The sequence below is a fragment of the Pseudophryne corroboree genome, chromosome 8 (assembly GCF_028390025.1).
Source record: "Pseudophryne corroboree isolate aPseCor3 chromosome 8, aPseCor3.hap2, whole genome shotgun sequence".
NCBI classification, from domain to species: Eukaryota; Metazoa; Chordata; class Amphibia; order Anura; family Myobatrachidae; genus Pseudophryne; species Pseudophryne corroboree.
In genome coordinates this window covers 122,153,475-122,174,383 of record NC_086451.1, presented here as the reverse complement: position 1 = coordinate 122,174,383, position 20,909 = coordinate 122,153,475, and the positions used below count along the sequence as shown (strand labels likewise).

The 20,909-nt window shown below is 42.5% G+C and overlaps 1 protein-coding gene across 1 annotated transcript in view; it reads right to left on the bottom strand.

Annotated features, from left to right (window-relative positions):
* Window positions 1–20,909, bottom strand: part of ASTN2 (astrotactin 2) — a 1,124,462-nt gene that overhangs the window by 331,823 nt on the left and 771,730 nt on the right. Inside the window, exon 13 of the mRNA XM_063936906.1 lies at window positions 6,818–6,942. Coding sequence (XP_063792976.1) covers window positions 6,818–6,942 — 125 coding nt within the window. The remainder of the gene's footprint in view (window positions 1–6,817; window positions 6,943–20,909) is intronic.

Sequence of the window (20,909 nt, the reverse complement as noted above, 5' to 3'; positions counted from 1 at the left end):
TTCAACGGTTCTCATTGCTGATAATCGGGAGCTGGATATCCAGAAAAGGCGCTTGCGATTGTTTCCCCTGGTGCATAAGTTCTCTGCAACCATATTGTCTCTTATTTAATGTTATAAGCCATTCTCTCTCTCCTTCCCCCTTAAATGTAATTGTATCTTTGTTGTATTTTATGTGTAGTGATTTGGTTAGGTATTTTATGTTATCTTGGTAGTGTATAACTTGTATTGTATTATTCTTTTGCAATTGAACGTTCATTCATTTCCTTAAAAGGCGTTAGACCCTTAGACCGGTATTTGAGTGTTTATTATATTGCTAAGGGGTTCTCAGAGCGTCACATACGCTCATACAGCTTTTAAACTAACAAGGTTACACTGTGTTGCATTCACACCTTATCACTGCACAAGGGTTTACAGTATAAGTACATTGTTTATTGTATAGTTATGAAGGTTTAACTCTGTGAGCGTCAGCGCCGCTTGTGATCTCCTCGTGGTCCCGAGCGTCCGCTACGCTGATAGCGTATCATTACGTTAGTCGGCAGCCTATAGCGTGCTTGCCTTTACGCTCTAAGCCGTGAGCGAACGTGCCGCTCGTGCGTCTCGTCCACGGCTAAGCGTTCGCTACGCTACGTGCGTACTCTTACGGTATTCCATACGCCAATTGCGTACTGTGTTCTTTAACCTTTTAGAGTGTTTTATACAAGGTATAGAATAGGCATTGTAAATAGTTATTGTTTAACTAAAGGGTTATTGTTGAGCCATCTGTTGAGAGGCTCAGTTATATTTCATACTGTTAACTGGGTATAGGTTCACGAGTTATACGGTGTGATTGGTGTGGCTGGTATGAGTCTTACCCGGGATTCAAAATCCTTCCTTATTGTGTCAGCTCTTCCGGGCACAGTATCCTAACTGAGGTCTGGAGGAGGGTCATAGAGGGAGGAGCCAGTGCACACCAGGTAGTCCTAAAGCTTTCTTTAGTTGTGCCCAGTCTCCTGTGGAGCCGCTATTCCCCATGGTCCTTACGGAGTCCCAGCATCCACTACGGACTACGAGAAATAGATCTACCGGTGAGTAAAATCTTATTTTTTTAAAATAATAATAATTATTATTATTATTAAAACCTCGGGATCTGTGCTTTAATACCCTATTTCAAATTACCTAAGGTGTGATCAAACATCAGACCCTCCTCAAAATAGAAGGGACCCCTCTGTGTATGACACCACAGACATAATGTTACGATGGGCCTAATTCAGACCCGACTGCTGCAACGGCAGCGATCACATTCTGAAACCCTTCGCCTAGTGTGCCCGCGTAGAAAGTCCCAGTGAGATGGGCTAGGCTGTGCAGTTAGGGAGGGGGATAGGGCCTGGCATGTGGAACGGACTAGCCCTGTGCTGGGTGTCCCCACATATGTCAGAGAAACTGAAATTTAGCACATCTACGATCAGGTCTGAATCACCCCCTTAGTGTGTAATGGTCTTCATCCCGCCCTTCACTGCACATCTAGGGGTATTTGTAGCCTGGAATTAGTAAAAGCTTCACCAAGGCTCTGGAATCTTATACCTCTTCTTAGAAGGCCACACAATTATCCTAAATCTTGTGGATATGGAGCTAATAAAGGCAAACTGCACCCTTCCGCCAAGTGCAAAAAACCCCCAAAACCTGAAAGTGAATATTCAATGGCAAATAAATAGTCAACAGCTATTAAATCCCCACCCATTGGATAGGCTAGAATGACAATTCTCCCATTTAGCCAAAAGGCTAGGTCAATGGGATGCGAAGTGCAGCAAAATAAATATGTTCTAAAATGCGCAGTGCCCTATTCTTTCTAATAGGGTTCCATACCTATGTCTCAAAGGATTTTCCTTACACCCCTCGTTTCAAAATCCTGGGCTTTTTCAGCTGCTTCGAGGTGTGGCCAGAGGAGCACGGTAGTCTGGTCATAATCAGATGGGTACTACGTCCTCAGAAGACAGAACTACAATTGAGTTTTAGCCAAAAGCTTAGCAGACAGCTTACAGTAAACTATTTTCCTGAGAGGGGAGCAAGCCCAACAAGTAGCAGCATTGATGACAGGTAAACAGAGCATACAAGTTGGGGGCCCATAACAGCTTCTCCTGCTATTCAGGTAGTTACACTACTGGGTCTTGCAATTGTACATATGGCATATTTGCCAACCTTGGGATACCCCATACGGGAGGGGGTAGACACATCGGTAATGCAGGAGATTGTGAGTTATGGTACGATGCGTCATTGTGGTCCCATCCACATTATGCAATGCAGCGATTATTGTCACTGTGAAGCATGGGCATCCAGAAGCTCCACTTGATTTTCAGTAGCCTCCCAGACTATCAGGGAAAGTACAAACAAATAAATAGATAGAATAGCAGCGCTATATGAATTAAAAATAATAATAAGAAGGACTGAGTGAAGAAATAAATCACAATTTAATTATACATATATCTAAAAACACATAAAAAACCATGGTATGGCCACTTCTATAATAAACCATTAAATGACTGCTGCCTTTCTGGTGTAGTCCATTCCTATTAATGAGTGGACTGGAAAAAAGACTCAGAAGGTATTGTTCTGACCTTGCCTCTTTTGATGATCAGGCTAAAAATATGTGTAATGCCTTTCAAAATAGGGGATACCCTTTACCCCTTATAAATTCAGCTCTGGAAGAAGTTAGAAATAAAGAAAGAGAGACTCTGTTAACATCCAAAGGGAACAAGGGATTAAATATAGAGAAAAAAGAAGAAATAGCTTATATCTCTACTTTTAATTAGTGATGAGCGAGGTTCGGTTTTACTCGGTTTTACTCGGTTTTACTCGGTTCTCAAAACGGCATCTTATTGGCTATCCAAAACACGTGACATCCGTGAGCCAATAAGATGCCGTTTTGAGAACCGAGTAAAACCGAGTAAAACCGAGTAAAACCGAATCCGCTCATCACTACTTTTAATAATTGTCATTCAGAAATTAGAGAAATCATCTCCAAAAATTATGGTATTCTTAAACAAGATCCACTACTCTGTCCAGTATTAACATCCAAACCTAGATTTATTTTCCGTAGAAATAAATCCCTTAGGAATATATTGGCACCTAGCCATTTAAAACCTGTAAAAGAGTCTAGAAGTGAGGGAGAGACCAAGAATGATTGGCTAGCAAAACACCAAGAGACAATCAAGGGGTGCTACAGGTGCGGCAAAAACAAATGCATAACATGTAATTATATACAAAATCGGACAAAAAGAATAAATATAGAAATGATAGATAGACCATTGGAAATAAAAAGTTTTATTAACTGTGATACAACTTACGTCATCTATATGTTAATATGTGGCTGCGATAAAAAATACGTAGGACGAACCACTAGAATGTTGAGGATAAGATTCCTTGAGCATAGGAGGAACATTATAAAATGCATTCAAACCCATAGTGTCTCGAAACACTATGCGGAAGCCCATAATGGGGATCCGGAGGGCCTAAAATTAATAGGTCTCGAATCTATACCCAAAACCATACGTGGCGGTGATAGATTCAAGAAACTGTGTAGACAGGAGGTTTTCTGGATGTATCAGATGAATAGTATTTATCCAGAAGGTCTCAATGAGGCAGTGGAATTAAATATGGTGATTTGACCCAAGACAGGTGGGATATAGTAACTGTTTATTGGTAACTAGATGGAGATAGTTATACTGCCAACTTGGGAGATGTGTTCCCCTGTTTCTGTTCCTGCTGATTCTTAGTGTTATTATAATCAGCCCACTATAAGATGACTATAGAAGTGTTCAAAATGATCATTAGATTGGACTAATACTAAGTTATTAAGGCCATTATTATACATTATTTATATATATAAAAAATCTATGATTGTTTTTGTTTTTCCTCCCTTCCCTATTTTGGATTCATTCCCTTCTTCCCCTGCTTGCTGTACTCCCTAGCCCTATTTAGCGGTCCTTCCAGTTTATAACTGATACAAAATCAGATAACAGGAGGAGCTAAATGAATATGAGGGAAGAATATGTATTTAAACATCATAAGCATTTAGAGTTAAATGTCCTTCTCCTGTCACCTCTCAAAATATGTTACGGTTATTTTAGATGAATACATTAGTTCCACTTAATGGAATTATTATATGTATAATTGTGGGATGAAAATCTAAGTAAAACTATGCTGCTAGCGGTGACGGGTTGCCATGGTAACCAAATGCACATTGATCCTGAGGTCCACGTTTGGCCGTGTCCTACGTCCCCCGTACACGTGACTAATTCAGTCACGTGACCGGAGAGACATGTGACCGGAGAGACGCAGAAACATGAAGTCGCTCCCGAGCGGGTTGCTTAACAACCGGGGCAGCTTGCTGTCCATTGAGCGGTGATACCACCGAGTTCTCCTTCCTGGAAGTGACGTAACGGCTGTCCCGAGATGACAACACGGATATTATTGAGATATGATTTTCTTATCTAATGTATATAAAGTCCTCCATAAGATAAATAGAAAATCTATTTGTAAGCTTTTGTCTCCCCAGTCTTTTGATTAAATAGTAACGATGTAATTTAGGATCATGGAGTCACATGTTCTTTATAACCCGGAAGTATTTAGAACGTTGTAGGATTCTGAATGAAATAGAACATCTTGTTAAGTGTATATTAAACATATAATACCACTTTTTAGCACTGAGTCTGTTTTAGGAATAGATAATAATCTGTGGAACTATCAGGATAATTATTTTTATGTTATTTTACACTAATTAGAGGGATTGAGTGAACAGCTGTTGACCTGTTAAACAATCATGGAGGGTATAAATACCCAGGCAGTTTACATACACAAACCACCTTTGATAAAGCTGCAGTGCCTTGCAGTGAAACGCGTCAGGAGGCTTGCCAGGCCACTATTCCCCACCATTTCAGCTACCTTGGTGCATCCGAACCAGGACTGGAGCATTCAACTTATAAAGAAAGAATTCATCTGGAATACCACTCATCCTTTGCACAACAGGAGGAACCGCATTGCAGTGAGGACCCCTCTCAACCCTTGCTTGGGTCTGAGTCCAACAAAAGGACAATCTTAAGGGACTACACCTCCAGCGGCCTAACGTGGTAACAATTTATGTGGGACTACACCTTTGTCCATTTCCAGTGTTTCATTTACAAAGTTTTTTCCAGTCCACTCATTAATAGGAACGGACTACACCAGAAAGGCAGCAGTCATTTAATGGTTTATTATAGAAGTGGCCATACCATGGTTTTTTATGTGTTTTTAGATATATGTATAATTAAATTGTGATTTATTTCTTCACTCAATCCTTCTTATTATTATTTTTCATTCATATAGCGCTGCTATTCTATCTATTTATTTGTTTGTGTTTCTGGGTTTGACTACCCCAATTTTTAGCAGCAGCATTAGAAAAGCAACATCCATATAGCGCCCGGAACCTTTTTTACCTTAGTAGAAACAATTTGCTATCAGGGAAAGTAGGCAAGTATGACGTATAGGTGTTTTAACTTTGCCTTGTTAAGGCCTGATTCAGAGATGGATGCAAACACGATTTTTACATAGTTGAGCAATTTTCAGCTGGCTGCACATGCATCTAAGTCTCACTGCGCAGGTGCCACTATGGACTTACGATGGCGCCCGCAGGGAGAATTTATTTGCAAAGTGATTGAAAGTCAAGGACCATAACAGGAAGAGTCTTCAAAACGCAGCGTGACGTGACCGTTTTCAGGGGGTCTCAACCTGTGACTGCGATCCCATGTGCAGCTGCAATGGCTCTGACATCAAACTTCCTGTGGCCATGCTACACGACCGTAGGTCTACTCAGAAGTTTGGTAAGCGCCTCATCTGCGACTGATGCTGCATCTGTGTACGCAGGTGCTGGGACTTGCGATGCCGTCAATACAAATCCAGGCAGCTACGGCTTTTGCATAGTCAGTGTGTACACATTTGCAGCTGTGATGGTATAAGTGTACATCTCTGAATGATGCCCTTAGTTTGGTACTAGATAGGAGGCATGCATTGGAAATCACTGGATGTTGAATAATGTACCTCTCTGTAATCAAAGGCATGGGAAATAAGATGTTTTCATTCTGATTTAGATGTTTGTTTCTAAACTATGAAGCCAAACACTGATTTTTTTAGTTGGTGTTTTCTGATTTAAAGTGCCTGTTTTGAATGGTTATAATAATGTGTTCCATTTGTTATTGAGATTGTATTACCTAAGGCAAATGCTAACTCATTGTTTCTGTAATCTGTATACAGAAAATTGGATTAAAACACCAACATTTTATTGTCTCCACTACCCAAAATTCCTATATTTCCTTTCACACCTCAATTATATTTATAGCATAAACCAAAGCTAATACTGTTTACCAGCATTTCTTATGCAGAAACAGGGATGGTCGCACACAGAATATACATTTTTATTTCAACAAAGTTATTGTAAGAATGGATATTGTAGTTTTATCTACATGCTCAATTTGTGAAAAATACTGAGTATCGTTCCAGATGAGTCTGTGCTAGGTGTATGACGGCACAGCTGCACATTGCAATTTGATTGTCCTTTAATCATACGTTTTAATCCCCAATGAATTCATCAAACTGAAGCTAACAATGTACTGTTAAATGTACTTGAAATGCACAATATAAACTTATATGAAATCTGTAACCCTGCATGTTGCAAATCGCACTTACAGGTTTCAAAGTCTGTAGGCTGCTGTAAAAACAATACTGTTTTGTTAATTGTTATCGAAATCTAAGAGGAGAACCTGTAGAGAACAAAAGGCATATTATACAGCAGCATTCAGAACACTCTTACCTGTAAGCAGTAGTATGTCAGGTCGGGGCTCAGAGAGCACTCCTCTGCACTGTTCCTCTACAGACAATGGGATAACAAGTAGTCCATCTGCCAGCTGTGGGAAATCCTTAATGAAATTATTCTCCCTAGGCCAGACAGAACACATTAAACAGATTCAAATGCTTTGAATGTTTAAATACACAAATGTTAGTAGTTACATCAGTTTCTCAGACTTGAAGATGCTTGAAATCAAAGTGTTCTTTTCATTTGCAAATATTCTCAATGTAAAGCAGATATCCATTAAACATACTGTACTGGCAATCTTTTTCCCTACCATTCAAATGACCTCTGAACTATTGCATTTGCTCTAGTTCTCCATGTTCTTGAGGAATGTAGCAACAGGCCATATTTTAGGTGTCAAACAAATGTATAGTGAATACGGGATACGATTGGCATCCCGGCGGTCTGGATGCTGGCGGTCACGTGATCAACGCCTGAATACCAACACAACTCTGGAGACTGACGCTGATAGCCAACATTCCGAAGATGAGTATCGGGGTGGGGGTTAGGCACAGGGAGGAAGGGGTTAGGGTTGGCCACTAGGGAGGGTTAGCCATAGCCCACACCCCCGGAGGCTTTCCCTATCCAACACCCTCAGAGGGTTAGCACTAGCCGACACCACCAGAGGGGTAGGGGATGGGAGAGGGGTAAAATACTAACCCCTGTCTGGTGTTGGAATTCTCACTGTCGGGATGCCACAGTCAGTCATGTGACTGCTGGCATCCCGACCGCCGGCATTTCATACCCAACCCGTGAATACACTGTCCGACTTTTACACAGATTAGGACTGCACATGCATTGGTGACACAGTTCGCTTGTGCGTTGATACAGCTGCAACATCAGTCCCAGTGTGCTGTAAGCCACGGTATGATCAACATTTTGCTGCCATTTTGGGGTGAAGATGTTGCTTCCATTTTGCAAGAGGGCTGTAGCCAGTATCTATGTCTTCTGATGCAGATTCACTGGCCTTGGTAGCTTAAATGTGGGGACATTCTGAGTAACCTAAGGGTTCGTAAGGGTTTTGTATATAGAGTATTTTTCCTTTTATTAACACATACTTACACTTTACCTTCTTGCATTGTGCTGCCCTGGGGTAGCTGGCCTTTACCGGTTTGTGTGGTTCTGCACCCCGGGCCCAGACCTAGAGTTAGGGACCACCAGCATCAGAGGAGACTTGTCAAGGCCTGGTGGCTTATCATACGTTTGCAAACTGTATGTAACTAAGACCACTGGATTTCTATTATATGTATATGTATATAGTCTTTCATGTCTTGGTACAGGTACAGCTCGGTGTGCTGGGGGACACCATGGGTTTATCCCCAATGTATTTCTAGCTCAGACTACCCCCTCCCTTTCATGCACCTGAATTGTATTTCCTAATTGATTTGATCAACTTACATTTTGTTCTATTAACCTAAGGGTTCATCAGATGTCCAAAGTTGCAACCTATGTTTGCGATGTTGATCCGATGCTGTGTATTTGGACACAGGCAGTGGATCAAAGAAGCCAGAAGTGGACGAGACGAAGCTGCAGTGGCATTTGCATCCACCACTGACTTAGGCCCATAGCTCCTTAACCATCTTTTCACTTACACCAGTTTTAGGGGTATATTCAATTAAAGTCGGATCCATTCCGACATGTATTTGTCGGAATGGATCCGACAACCCCTATTCAATCCCCATCTTAATTCGACTTTTTCAAGTCGAATTTAAGATGGGACACAGAGGAGGCGAGGGGGGCCAAGCGGCGGGGGGACAGCCGGAGACATCAGCGCTACAGTAGCGCTGCAGCAGGATGTCACTCAGCCGTCCGACCTCACGTCAGCTTCCACCCGGCTCCATCAGCGTGCTGGAGCCAGGTGGAAACTGCCGTGAGGTCGGGCAGGTGAGTGTCATCCAGCTGCTGCGCTACTGTAGCGCTGATGTCTCCTGTGTGCCCGCCGGCTGTCCCCCTGTCTCCCTGCGGCTCCCCCCCTCGCCTCCTCCGGGTCCTTATCTCAGTCCAACATCATTTTGATTTTGGACTGAGATGGTCGAAAAGGGGGCCAAAACCTGTCAGATTTGGCCCCGTTTTCGACATTAACACGTGGATTGGCAGCTATTCCGCCGATCCATGTGCTTTTCGACAAGTCGAATTTATCGACTTGTCGTAAAATTTTGAAAAATAATGAATATGTCGAATCAGGATTCGACCAAAAAAAGTCGAAAACTGCCGTCTTTACGACAGACAGCAGTTTTCGACTTCAATTGAATATACCCCTTAGAGTGGGTGAGTATAGGTGGACATGTAGTCAATCAAATAATCAGAATACTTACAGCAGCGCAGAAGTAATGAAAACTCTAGGAGGGTACACACGGTGAGATGTGTGCAGAGAGCGTTCTAGCACAGAGCGCTCAGCACACATCTCTCCCCCCACTCAGCACACAGCGCGATGTGTGCTGAGCGAGGGGAAGGGATGCTCACTTCACACAGTGGTGAAGTGAGCAATCTACTAGATTGTGCCTGTATGCAGATATGTAAAACCAGGACTCAAGTCTGCAACCTGGAAATAAAGCAAATATTTTGCAAGGAGGAGATATAAAGTTTGCGGAGCACCTCTGTGTGATGATACCGTATGAACATTTTCAATGCTGATTAATAAAGTGTTGTCTGAAAGAGACTTTGAAATAAAAATGGAAAATAAATCTAAAAAGATTTGAAGTCAGTGCAAAAGTGTGGTGATGGGTCTGCTTAGAGTGGACTCTGTATTTATGGAAGAGATTGATCATATGAAACGTGTTCCACATAAAATACTTAGGGGTATTTGAAGGAAAAATACATTCTTGAAAAAGCAGTGGTGCAAGTAGAAAAAAAAATCTTAGTGGTACTGTGTGCGCACGCCACAGGCGCATGCCAAAAAATGGGTGTAGCCACATGCCACATGAGGCGTGGCCAATGTAAATGAAAATGGCTGCCAATCCGCAAGCTCTGATTGGCGAATGAACCGGCACCTCATTTGATAATATAAACACCACCCTGGAGACCAGAGTCAGACTGAGCACTGAGGGACCGCGTTGCACTTTACTCTCCTCCCCTCACACAGCAGCGGCTGCAAGCATGGTGGTTGGGCCGGCGGTACTACATACCAACTGGCAATTTCTTACTGGTACGCAGTACCGCCCCGTACCAACATACTTGCAGCACTGTGAAAAAATAAATGTGCAGTTTAAAGAAAAAGTTTGTTGAAGAGAATCAGTGCAACAATAATCTATTGAAAGTTACAGAGTGAATGGTCTTCTTTAAACTTGTCACAGTGTCTGACAAAAAAGATTGTGAAACTAAGGGTTTTCAAGAGAGTGTTTTACAGAGCCAATAATTGGAAGAGACAGCTGTCACTACTTATAAGAACGCAAGCATACAACTGGCAGTTACTGTATGGCAAAGAGCACTGAAGAATTGTTAAATATTGAAAGAGACTGCAACGCAAGAAATCCACAAGGTAGTCTGATCATGGCAGAGAAAGAACAATACAATTGTATTTGACATCAAAAACTTACAGCAGTTCAGAAAGACATTAAAAAATATGAAGAGAAAGAGAGTGTGCACAGGCGAAAATAGCTCATCAAACACTTTTATGTAAAGATCCTCATAAGTGAGACTTGTGGTGTTTGAAAGATCATTTGACTGTAAAACAAAGAATGTGAACAAAGTGTTGCAAAGTAACCGAGACTCTAATAGATTGCTTTTCAGGAAAAAAAAATCCCTTCACTCATTGCAGACTCCCGCTGAGTGGGTTAAACATAGAAGTTGAGAAACCAGAATTTCAACAGTTCACTTGCTCATGTCAAAATAAATATTAACCTGCAGTAGCACTCTGTAGTGCCTGATTCTTATGATCACTGAGAAATTGGTTCTTAATGGAAAGGAAGTTGTAGAAACTAATACAAAACAAGAGTTCAATAATTGCTGTTTATTTACGTTAACATAAGAGCTCTGTACTTGGCTTGCTTGCTAAAGGTGGCTTTGGAAATGTTGAATTAGGTAGCTACATCAAACAACTGTGAGATGAAACAGAGTATTTGAATGGGCTTATAATACCGCTTTCACATCGCAATGCCGGGTCCCACCAGGGAATTGGAAACTGGTCCTTCCTGGGTGGGACCCATCATTGGACCTTACACACCACCATCCCAACCTGACAATATGCAGCGTCGGGTTGTCATCTAAAGGTGGGGACGGAACCAGCATTGGGGGCGGGTGCGGGGTGGCGCTGCAAGATTATATCATCTCCACTCCACCTCTCCCTATGCCGTGAACGGGTACCGAGTGGCATCAACCCGGGTAACCCGTTCACACTGCGCCTGACCCGGTAATTACCCAGGAATAACTGTTCTTATAACCCAGGTTGAATTATCGGGTCAGCCGACCCGGGATTTCTGGCGTGACCCTTTCACACCGCACAGCAACATGTATCGACCTGGCAATATACCAAGTCGATATCGGGTTATTTGTGCGGTGTGAAAGGGGTATATGTGAACCCAGTCCAGGAGCTTGACCAGACACATGTACAATTTGTTGATAATTGATCTGATTTGATAGATCAGTGACAAAGGGCCTGAATCAGGTGGACGCAATCATGTGGCTGATGTTTTATTTTTTAATGATCATGCATCTGTGTCATACTGCGCATGTGCTGCAGTGGATTTAAGACATCGGCTGTAGTGTGAATTTGGATGCAGAATGATTAACAGTGAGCTTTTATGGGAGGTAAAGGGGGTGGTGAGTAAAATGCACACGTCACAACCAATTTGGGGAGTGTCGGGGTCAGCGGCTATGTCTTACTTTCACAGTGGTAATGGCCTTGCATCTAAGTTCCAACACACATTTTGAGCAACCATAAGTTTTAAAAAAGTAATAGTGTACATGGGGGGTAATTCCAAGTTGATCGCAGCAGGAATTTTGTTAGCAGTTGGGCAAAACCATGTGCACTGCAGGGGAGGCAGATATAACATGTGCAGAAAGAGTTAGATTTGGGTGGGTTATTTTATTTCTGTGCAGGGTACATACTGGCTGCTTTATTTTTACACTGAAAATTAGATTGCAGATTGAACACACCACACCCAAATATAACTCTCTCTGCACATGTTATATCTCCCCCCCCCCTGCAGTGCACATGTGGGGTAATTCCAAGTTGATCGCAGTAGGAAATTTTTTAGCAGTTGGGCAAAACCATGGCCCTCATTCCGAGTTGTTCGCTCGCAAGCTGCTTTTAGCAGCATTGCACACGCTAAGCCGCTGCCTACTGGGAGTGAATCTTAGCTTAGCAAAATTGCAAACGAAAGATTCTCAAAATTGCGAATAGAAATTTCTTTGCAGTTTCTGAGTAGCTCGACACTTACTCTGCCAATGCGATCAGTTCAGTCAGTTTCGTTCCTGGTTTGACGTCACAAACACACCCAGCGTTCGCCCAGACACTCCCCCGTTTCTCCAGCCACTCCCGCATTTTTCCCAGAAACGGCAGCGTTTTTTCACACACTCCCATAAAATGGCCAGTTTCCGCCCAGAAACACCCACTTCCTGTCAATCACATTACGATCACCAGAACGAAGAAAAAACCTCGTAATGCCGTGAGTAATATACCAAACTTCTTAGCAAATTTACTTGGCGCAGTCGCAGTGCGAACATTGCGCATGCACAATTAGCGGAAAATCGCTGCGATGCGAAGAAAATTACCGAGCGAACAACTCGGAATGAGGGCCCATGTGCACTGCAGGGGAGGCAGATATAACATGTGCAGAGAGAGTTAGATTTGGGTGGGGTGTGTTCAATTTGCAATCTAAATTGCAGTGTAAAAAATAAAGCAGCCAGTATTTACCCTGCACAGAAACAAAATAACCCACCCAAATCTAACTCTCTCTGCAGATGTTATATCTGCCCCCCCCCCCTGCAGTGCACATGGTTTTGCCCAACTGCTAAAAAATTTCCTGCTGCGATCAACTTGGAATTACCCCCAAAATTCCTGCTTGGAATTACCCCCATGATGTGCATTGAATGTAAAAGAATCATTACTTAAATTCCCACAAAAAAATTGTAGAAAAAAAAATCTGATTAGTACATATTCCTCCAATTTGTCTACACTGTCTGCAAAATAAATTGCTAATCAGTTTAAATCTGGTGACATTTGTTGTATATGAGTTGTAATTTGCAAAAAAATGGAAAAATCTGCTAAAAAGGAAAATAGTGGGAAAGCTAGTCGAGCCAGAGAAAGTTTGCTCAATTCTGGCAAACAATAAGGTTTCAAAACATGATGGAGAAATGAAGAAGAAAGATGCAGAATTACAATATATGAAAATATCGGGTGTGGTTCGTTTTATCGACAGTATCTAGGTCGACAATGTTTAGGTCTACCACTATAGGTCGACAGTCACTAGGTCGACATGGATGGAAGGTCGACAGGGTTTCTAGGTCGACATGTGCTAGGTCGACAGGTCTAAAGGTCGACATGAGGAAATATTTTTTTTTTGGTGTCGTTTTCTTCGTAGAGTGACCGGGATCCCAAATTAGTGCACCGCGTCCCTTCGCATGGCTCGCTTCGCTCGCCATGCTTCGGGCATGGTGCCTTCGCTCCGCTACCGCTTTCCTCGGCACACTTTACCATTCCAATCGTAGTCCACGTGGATCGTTAAGTATGAAAAAATCCCCCAAAAAATGTGAAAAACTCATGTCGACCTTTAGACCTGTCGACCTAGCACATGTCGACCTAGAAACCCTGTCGACCGTCCATCCATGTCGACCTATAGTGGTCGACCTAAACATTGTCGACCTAGACACTGTCGATCTTCAGACCGGATCCCGAAAATATCAACTTTTTATGTGCAAAGTTCTAAAGAAATAAACTGGTATTGCTGACACACTGAGTTCACAGTAGTTGCATATTGCTGGCATGCGAAAGTTCGCCTCACAGTCACCAAAATGGCAGCACCCAATGGATTGTAAGAAAATGACAGGCGGGAACAGTCTTTGTCCCCCTTTTCTGGGGATGGAGAGCCATGTGTATTGGGATAGCGCTAGCTCCAGGCGCTGAGGGAACAGCCCTCCTTACATCCATACAGAGCTAGCTGGGGGGTAGAAAGGAGGCCATCGGGAAGCCACTGTGAGGGAAGGGTGTGTGGCCTCCTTCCAGCTTCTTACTGTACCTGTGATAAATGGATACAGTTACTGACTATGTAATAGGTGTTCATATTTAAGATCTCAATCACATTATCACTACTTTTTAGAATTTAGGGGGTTATTCAGGTCACATCGCTAAGCGATGCGACTGCAATAACCCCGGTCCCAGCGGCAATGCACACTCGCAGGCACCATCCTGTGCGTCCGCTGAATGCAATGCGATCGCATTGGCTGCAAATGCCCTGCCTGACTGTCAGGCAGAGGTGCTCATGGGGAAGGTGGGGGGTGGCAACGAAGCATTGTGGGGGTGGCGCGGGAAGATCAGGGTGACGTCACGCAGCCGTTTGGATCTAAAAAATGGTGGCGGACTTCCTGCATACGCAGTCTATCTGCAGGGGGTTGTCCACAGTTGCTGAGACTGCAATTAAATTGCGGTCATAGCTGCAGGGTAGGCCAGTCTGCATGCGAAAGAACGGATTGCAGATATTGTACTGCTTTTTCGCTGAATCTGCAATCTGTACTGAATAGTATACTATGGGGGATATTCAATTGTTTGAAAAGTCAGTTGGGTGTCTGTGTTTTCCTATCTAATAGACAGGAAAAAAACAGACACCCAACCGACTTTACAAACATTTGAATTTCCCCCTATATATTTATTTATATCTATGCTTTATGTCATATATTTCTTGAGTTAATATCTACTTTAAAGGAGTAGCCTTTTTTAGTTTAGAAGATTACTTCCCTTTTAGTTTTTTAATCTAATATTTTAACATCATTGTTATTCAGTCTTTATCGCGCTATACTGCAGACCAGCATCTGTGATTAACTGTGCTGACAAAGATAGACACAAACTGTAACTCGACAAGCATCAAAATTCCGTTATTAAATGTGTGACCTCTTCTACACACTTACATATCACAGCAAATTGATTATCTAGCATTCTACTGTGCTACTCAGGTCAACAGATTCAGATTATGTATGTCAGGGAATATGTAGTATGAATCTGAGGTGCAACAAATATGATAAATATGGAGTAGTAATAGCTATCCATTAAAATAAATGTTCTCAGATATTTGCCTGTATTAATGTTTCATTTGTACTGCCTAATTGCTAATTAGATTATTACAGTATTTCTCTTTCTGTATGAGTGAAAGATCGCATGTGTGCTCTCAGCAGCAGGAGAATCTGACCCTGATCACATTAATATACATAGAAAAATTGTAATTTCTCAACAAATCTGTTCTGGGAGACTATTCAGACACTGTATTGCCCAAATCCCCATACATAATGTAAGACAGTCGTGGCCTGAAAAAGGGGAGGATGTGGATTATGCATCCTGAATACTTACCAAGCATAGCAATATGTATGAGCTGATGGCTTGTCTTTGTAAATTTACATGACTGGGAATGATACAGACCAGTTTTTTTTTAACTCCTACAGAGCACATATTTATTTAAACAGTGCACACATGTCATGCTGTACATTCCCCCTTCATATACCAGAAAATATAAATAGAGTAATAGTAATATGAACTGTAGGAGAAAATTACAAATAAAAATGAAATAAATGCAGATGTTGGAGAATTTGAATAATTTCCTCGTCACTGCATATGCGCAATACCCCCCAAAATCTCTTGCAGCGCATGTGTACATTCACAGGCGCTGTGATTGAGATGCACAATGGATCTGCGCCCCATGCAGCAAAGTACCGATGTTTTCTACTTTACACATGTGCAGGACCCGGTTCTGCGACAACGGAATCAGTCTGATATCAGACTGTCAGTGAAGTCAAGTTTTGATGGTGTAGCCAATGGTGGCATCCAAAGACCACCAGGGAGTATTACAGCGTGCATGGATGCTTCACATTCTTATGCACAGATGTACATCAGGGAAGGACCTTGCAGTAGCATTTGCATAAAGACACAGACAGGCACCTGCCAGAAAATGCAGCCACCAACGCTTCTCCGTCCACCTATGAATCAGCCCCACAGCCTATACATTATTATCCAATACACTTAGGGAGCTATTCAGAGGTGGAAGCAGTTCCGAAAATTGCAAATGGGTGATTTTCGGACATCTATGCACGTGCAGCGGCTACAGTGTGTGAGCTATCTTGATGCGATTGCATGCTGGAAGGATGCGATCGCATCACAATTGACAGGCAGTGGGCGTCCAGAGGCAGTGACGCGGTGTTGCAAGGGACTGGACCGGGAAACAAAGGCATGTCATGGCTGTTTTTCGGGGTGGCCTGATGACGTTGCTTGGGTTTCCTGCGATCGGAAACATGACTGCGGTGTGCCTGCATATGTCATATGTGGTATAAAGCGATTTATGCTCATCTGCGCATGCGTGTACGATGGTACACGCATGTGCAAGGTCCTAATCTGCAGAACGCAGTCAAAGACCTGGAGGGGGCAACAGCACGTTTTGTGGGCGTCAATGCTCCATTAAAGGGGCGTGGTCCAGACAACGGAGGCGTGTCCAGAACATTGCTGGGGCATGTTACAGTGGCTGCGTGACGTCACACGCAGCTGCTGCAACCAAAAACATAGTGAGTAGCTGTCTGCCTGGACAGCTTGGCTGCATAAGCAGAGGGCTACTCAAAACATGCAAAAGCTTTGCCGCCGTGCAATGCTTTCACATGTCTGTGGTGCGGGCAAGAGCCGGCATGCGGGGCAGACGTGCCCTGTCTTGGGCATCCCCCCACATGTCAATGAATTTGAGCGTAGATACATCTCCGATCAGGGGGTATATTTACTAAGCTCCCGATTTTGACCGATTTGGTGTTTTTTCATCAAAGTGTCATCTCGGGAATTTAGTAAACTGAAATCTTGGCAGTAATGAGGACATTCATATTTTTTTGGAAGTCGAAAAAAAAAAAATACGAATGAATACACCTGTTATTTTATACAACTCAGTCATTTACTAAAAATTCGAATTCACAATCACTGCCGGCAATAGCCAAACACTGCTGTGAAAAAATACAAATCATAGAAAAAAGCAGTTTTCAAATAGACCTGCTTTTTTTACCGTGTTCTGATAGGCATGCATGGATCCGTGAGATCCGTGCATGTTTATCAGTGGGAAGAGGTGTGAAAGAGTTAAAAATCTGGAAAAAAAATTGTGTGGGGTCCTCCCTCCTAAGCATAACCAGCCTCAGGCTCTTTGAGCCTGTCCTGGTTGTAAAAATACGGGGAAAAAATTGACAGGGGTTCCCCCATATTTTAACAACCAGCGTAGAGGTCCCCCGTATTTTTAACACCAGCACCAGGCTCCACTAGTCAGAGAGATAATGCCACAGCCGGGGGACACATTTATATTGGTCCCTGCGGCCCTGGCATTAAATCACCAACTAGTCACCCATGGCCGGGTACCCTGGAGGAGTGGGGACCCCTTAAATCAAGGGGTCCCCCCCTCCAGCCATCCAAGGGCCAGGGGTAAAGCCCGATGCTGTCCCCCCCATCCAAGTAAAACACTGGCCGAAATTATGAATGACATCGACATCGGCAAACACGAAAATGCAGAATACAACTGTTTAGTAAATGAGGCGTAAAAAATTCAAAAAGTTGCAAAATCACATATTCAATGTTGTTTGTATTTAATCTCCCTCCAAATCCCGACAATTACGAATCTTAGTAAATATACCCCATGGTCTGAATTACCCCCTATGTTAATAGAGACATAATTGCACATTGAGTCTCATGCTGCTGTATGTGTTTTGTACTTTTAATATTCCATCTTATGAACTGATCTATTTTTTTGTATTTATTAGGAAGAAAATGCTATGTGTGGTGCTTTTTCCACATCTGTGTGAATCCTGTTGTGATGTGTTTGCTGTTATTCGCACACATAAATCTCACTCAGTTCATCGTTCACCCACACATGTGGCTTTTTGTTTACAAAGCAGGTTTTGTTCTTCCTAAAAAATGCCATTTAATGAATTTCAGAATGTTTCCCTATTTCAAGGTGTGGGGAAACGTGAGTGCTATCTCCAAATACTTAATACTGCACCAACTACAGTATAACAATATCTTACAATTCAAGTAGAGATAATTTATCACCTTCTGAAAGCATGCAAACAATTAAGAGAGCACTTGCAGGCAATAATTCACAATGCCAATTAGGTTCAAACACCTGCAAAAAAATGCATATTTTTTATTGTGAAAACCATAGCCAATGTAAAAAATTTTAGTGTTGGTTTCAAATCATAGCAAAAATAGGGTGGTTTAATATTCAATAGATTTTTTTTTTACGTTTCACAGTTTATTTTATGAATTTTACAGGCAAATAGAAAACAGACAATATTATTAGTTCAAAGGCATATAAGTGCATACATTGTGTGACATAATGTTTGGGGGAGTGAAATAGTTCAGGAATGTTTACTAAATATTAGAGATGAGCGGATTCGGTTTTACTCGGTTTTACTCGGTTCTCAAAACGGCATCTTATTGGCTCACGGATGTCACGTGTTTTGGATAGCCAATAAGATGCCGTTTTGAGAACCGAGTAAAACCGAATCCGCTCATCTCTACTAAATATAGGTAATGGATAAAATGCATTAGGTTTTTGGTAGAGTGGATGTTAGATATGATTTGGTTGTTAGGATGTTCTCTCTCTAATTCTTGAGAATATCCACAAACCCTTTGTTGTTGATTACCTTGCTCTAAAGTTTATTAAATTAAAAATTTTTTTTTTTTAGAGGAATGGTGGTGGGTTCTAAATGAATCAACATGATTGATTTAGAACCCACCACCATTCCTATGGAAAATTTTTAGGGTCACACTGTTGCCCCAATGTTTATTTGGTTATTGGCTGGAACATAATGGTTCACAATTGATCTCTGGGTACATGGAAGAAAAAAAAATATATATATACAGAGAGAGAGAGAGAGAGAGAGAGAGAGGGGGAGAGAGAGAAAGAAAGAAAGAAAGAGAGAGAGAGAATATAATTGAGGCTGAGATCACTTTCTGACAGTCACATCTAATGGTCTAGCTTAAGGTTACTTGGAATTAGTGATGTGCACCGGAAATTTTTCGGGTTTTGTGTTTTGGTTTTAGATTCGGTTCCGTGGCCGTGTTTTGAATTCGGATGCGCTTTGGCAAAACCTCCCTGAAATTTTTTTGTCGGATTCGGGTGTGTTATGGATTCGGGTGTTTTTTTACAAAAAACCCTCAAAAACAGCTTAAATCATAGAATTTGGGGGTCATTTTGATCCCATAGTATTATTAACCTCAATAACCATAATTTACACTCATTTTCAGTCTTTTCTGAACACCTCACACCTCATAATATTATTTTTAGTCCTAAAATTTGCACCAAGGTCGCTGGATGACTAAGCTAAGCGACCCAAGTGGCCGACACAAACAACTGGCCCATCTAGGAGTGGCACTGCAGTGTCAGACAGGATGGCACTTCAAAAAAAATAGTCCCCAAACAGCACATGATGCAAAGAAAAAAGAGGCACAATGAGGTAGCTGTGTGACTAAGCTAAGCGACACAAGTGGCCGACACAAACAACTGGCCCATCTAGGAGTGGCACTGCAGTGTCAGACAGGATGGCACTTCAAAAAAATAGTCCCCAAACAGCACATGATGCAAAGAAAAAAAGAGGCGCAATGAGGTAGCTGTGTGACTTAGCTAAGCGACCCAAGTGGCCGACACAAACACCTGGCCCATCTAGGAGTGGCACTGCAGTGTCAGACAGGATGTCACTTCAAAAAAATAGTCCCCAAACAGCACATGATGCAAAGAAAAAAAGAGGCGCAATGAGGTAGCTGTGTGACTAAGCTAAGCGACCCAAGTGGCCGACACAAACACCTGGCCCATCTAGGAGTGGCACTGCAGTGTCAGACAGGATGGCACTTCAAAAAAATAGTCCCCAAACAGCACATGATGCAAAAAAAAAAGAGGTGCACCAAGGTCGCTGGTTGGCTAAGCTAAGCGACACAAGTGGCCGACACAAACACCTGGCCCATCTAGGAGTGGCAAGGATGGCACTTACAAAAATAGTCCCCAAACAGCACATGATGCGAAGAAAAATGAAAAAAAAAAAAAGAGGTGCAAGATGGAATTGTCCTTGGGCCCTCCCACCCACCCTTATGTTGTATAAACAGGACATGCACACTTTAACAAACCCATCATTTCAGCGACAGGGTCTGCCACACGACTGTGACTGAAATGACTGGTTGGTTTGGGCCCCCACCAAAAAAAGAAGCAATCAATCTCTCCTTGCACAAACTGGCTCTACAGAGGCAAGATGTCCACCTCCTCCTCTTCCTCTGATTCCTCACCCCTTTCACTATGTACATCGCCCTCCTTACAGATTATTAATTCATCCCCACTGGAATCCACCATCTCAGGTCCCTGTGTACTTTAAGGAGGCAATTGCTGGTGAATGTCTCCATGGAGGAATTGAGGTAGAGGTAGAGCAGTGGCCTTCTGTACCGTACTGCTATATATTATATACTGGTGGTCAGCAAACTGCAAAACTGAAATGCACCACAGATATGGATGGATAGTATACTTGACGACACAGAGGTAGGTAGAACAGTGGCCTTCTGTACCGTACTGTTGTATATTATATACTGGTGGTCAGCAAACTGTGCAGAACTGAAATGCACCACAGGTATGGATGGATAGTATACTTGACGACACAGAGGTAGGTAGAGCAGTGGCCTACTGTACCGTACTGCTATATATTATATACTGGTGGTCAGTAAACTGTGCAAAACTGAAATGCACCACGGGTATGGATGGATAGTATACTTGACGACACAGAGGTAGGTAGAGCAGTGGCCTACTGTACCGTACTGCTATATATTATATACTGGTGGTCAGCAAACTGTGCAAAACTGAAATGCACCACAGGTATTGATGGATAGTATACTTGACGACACAGAGGTAGG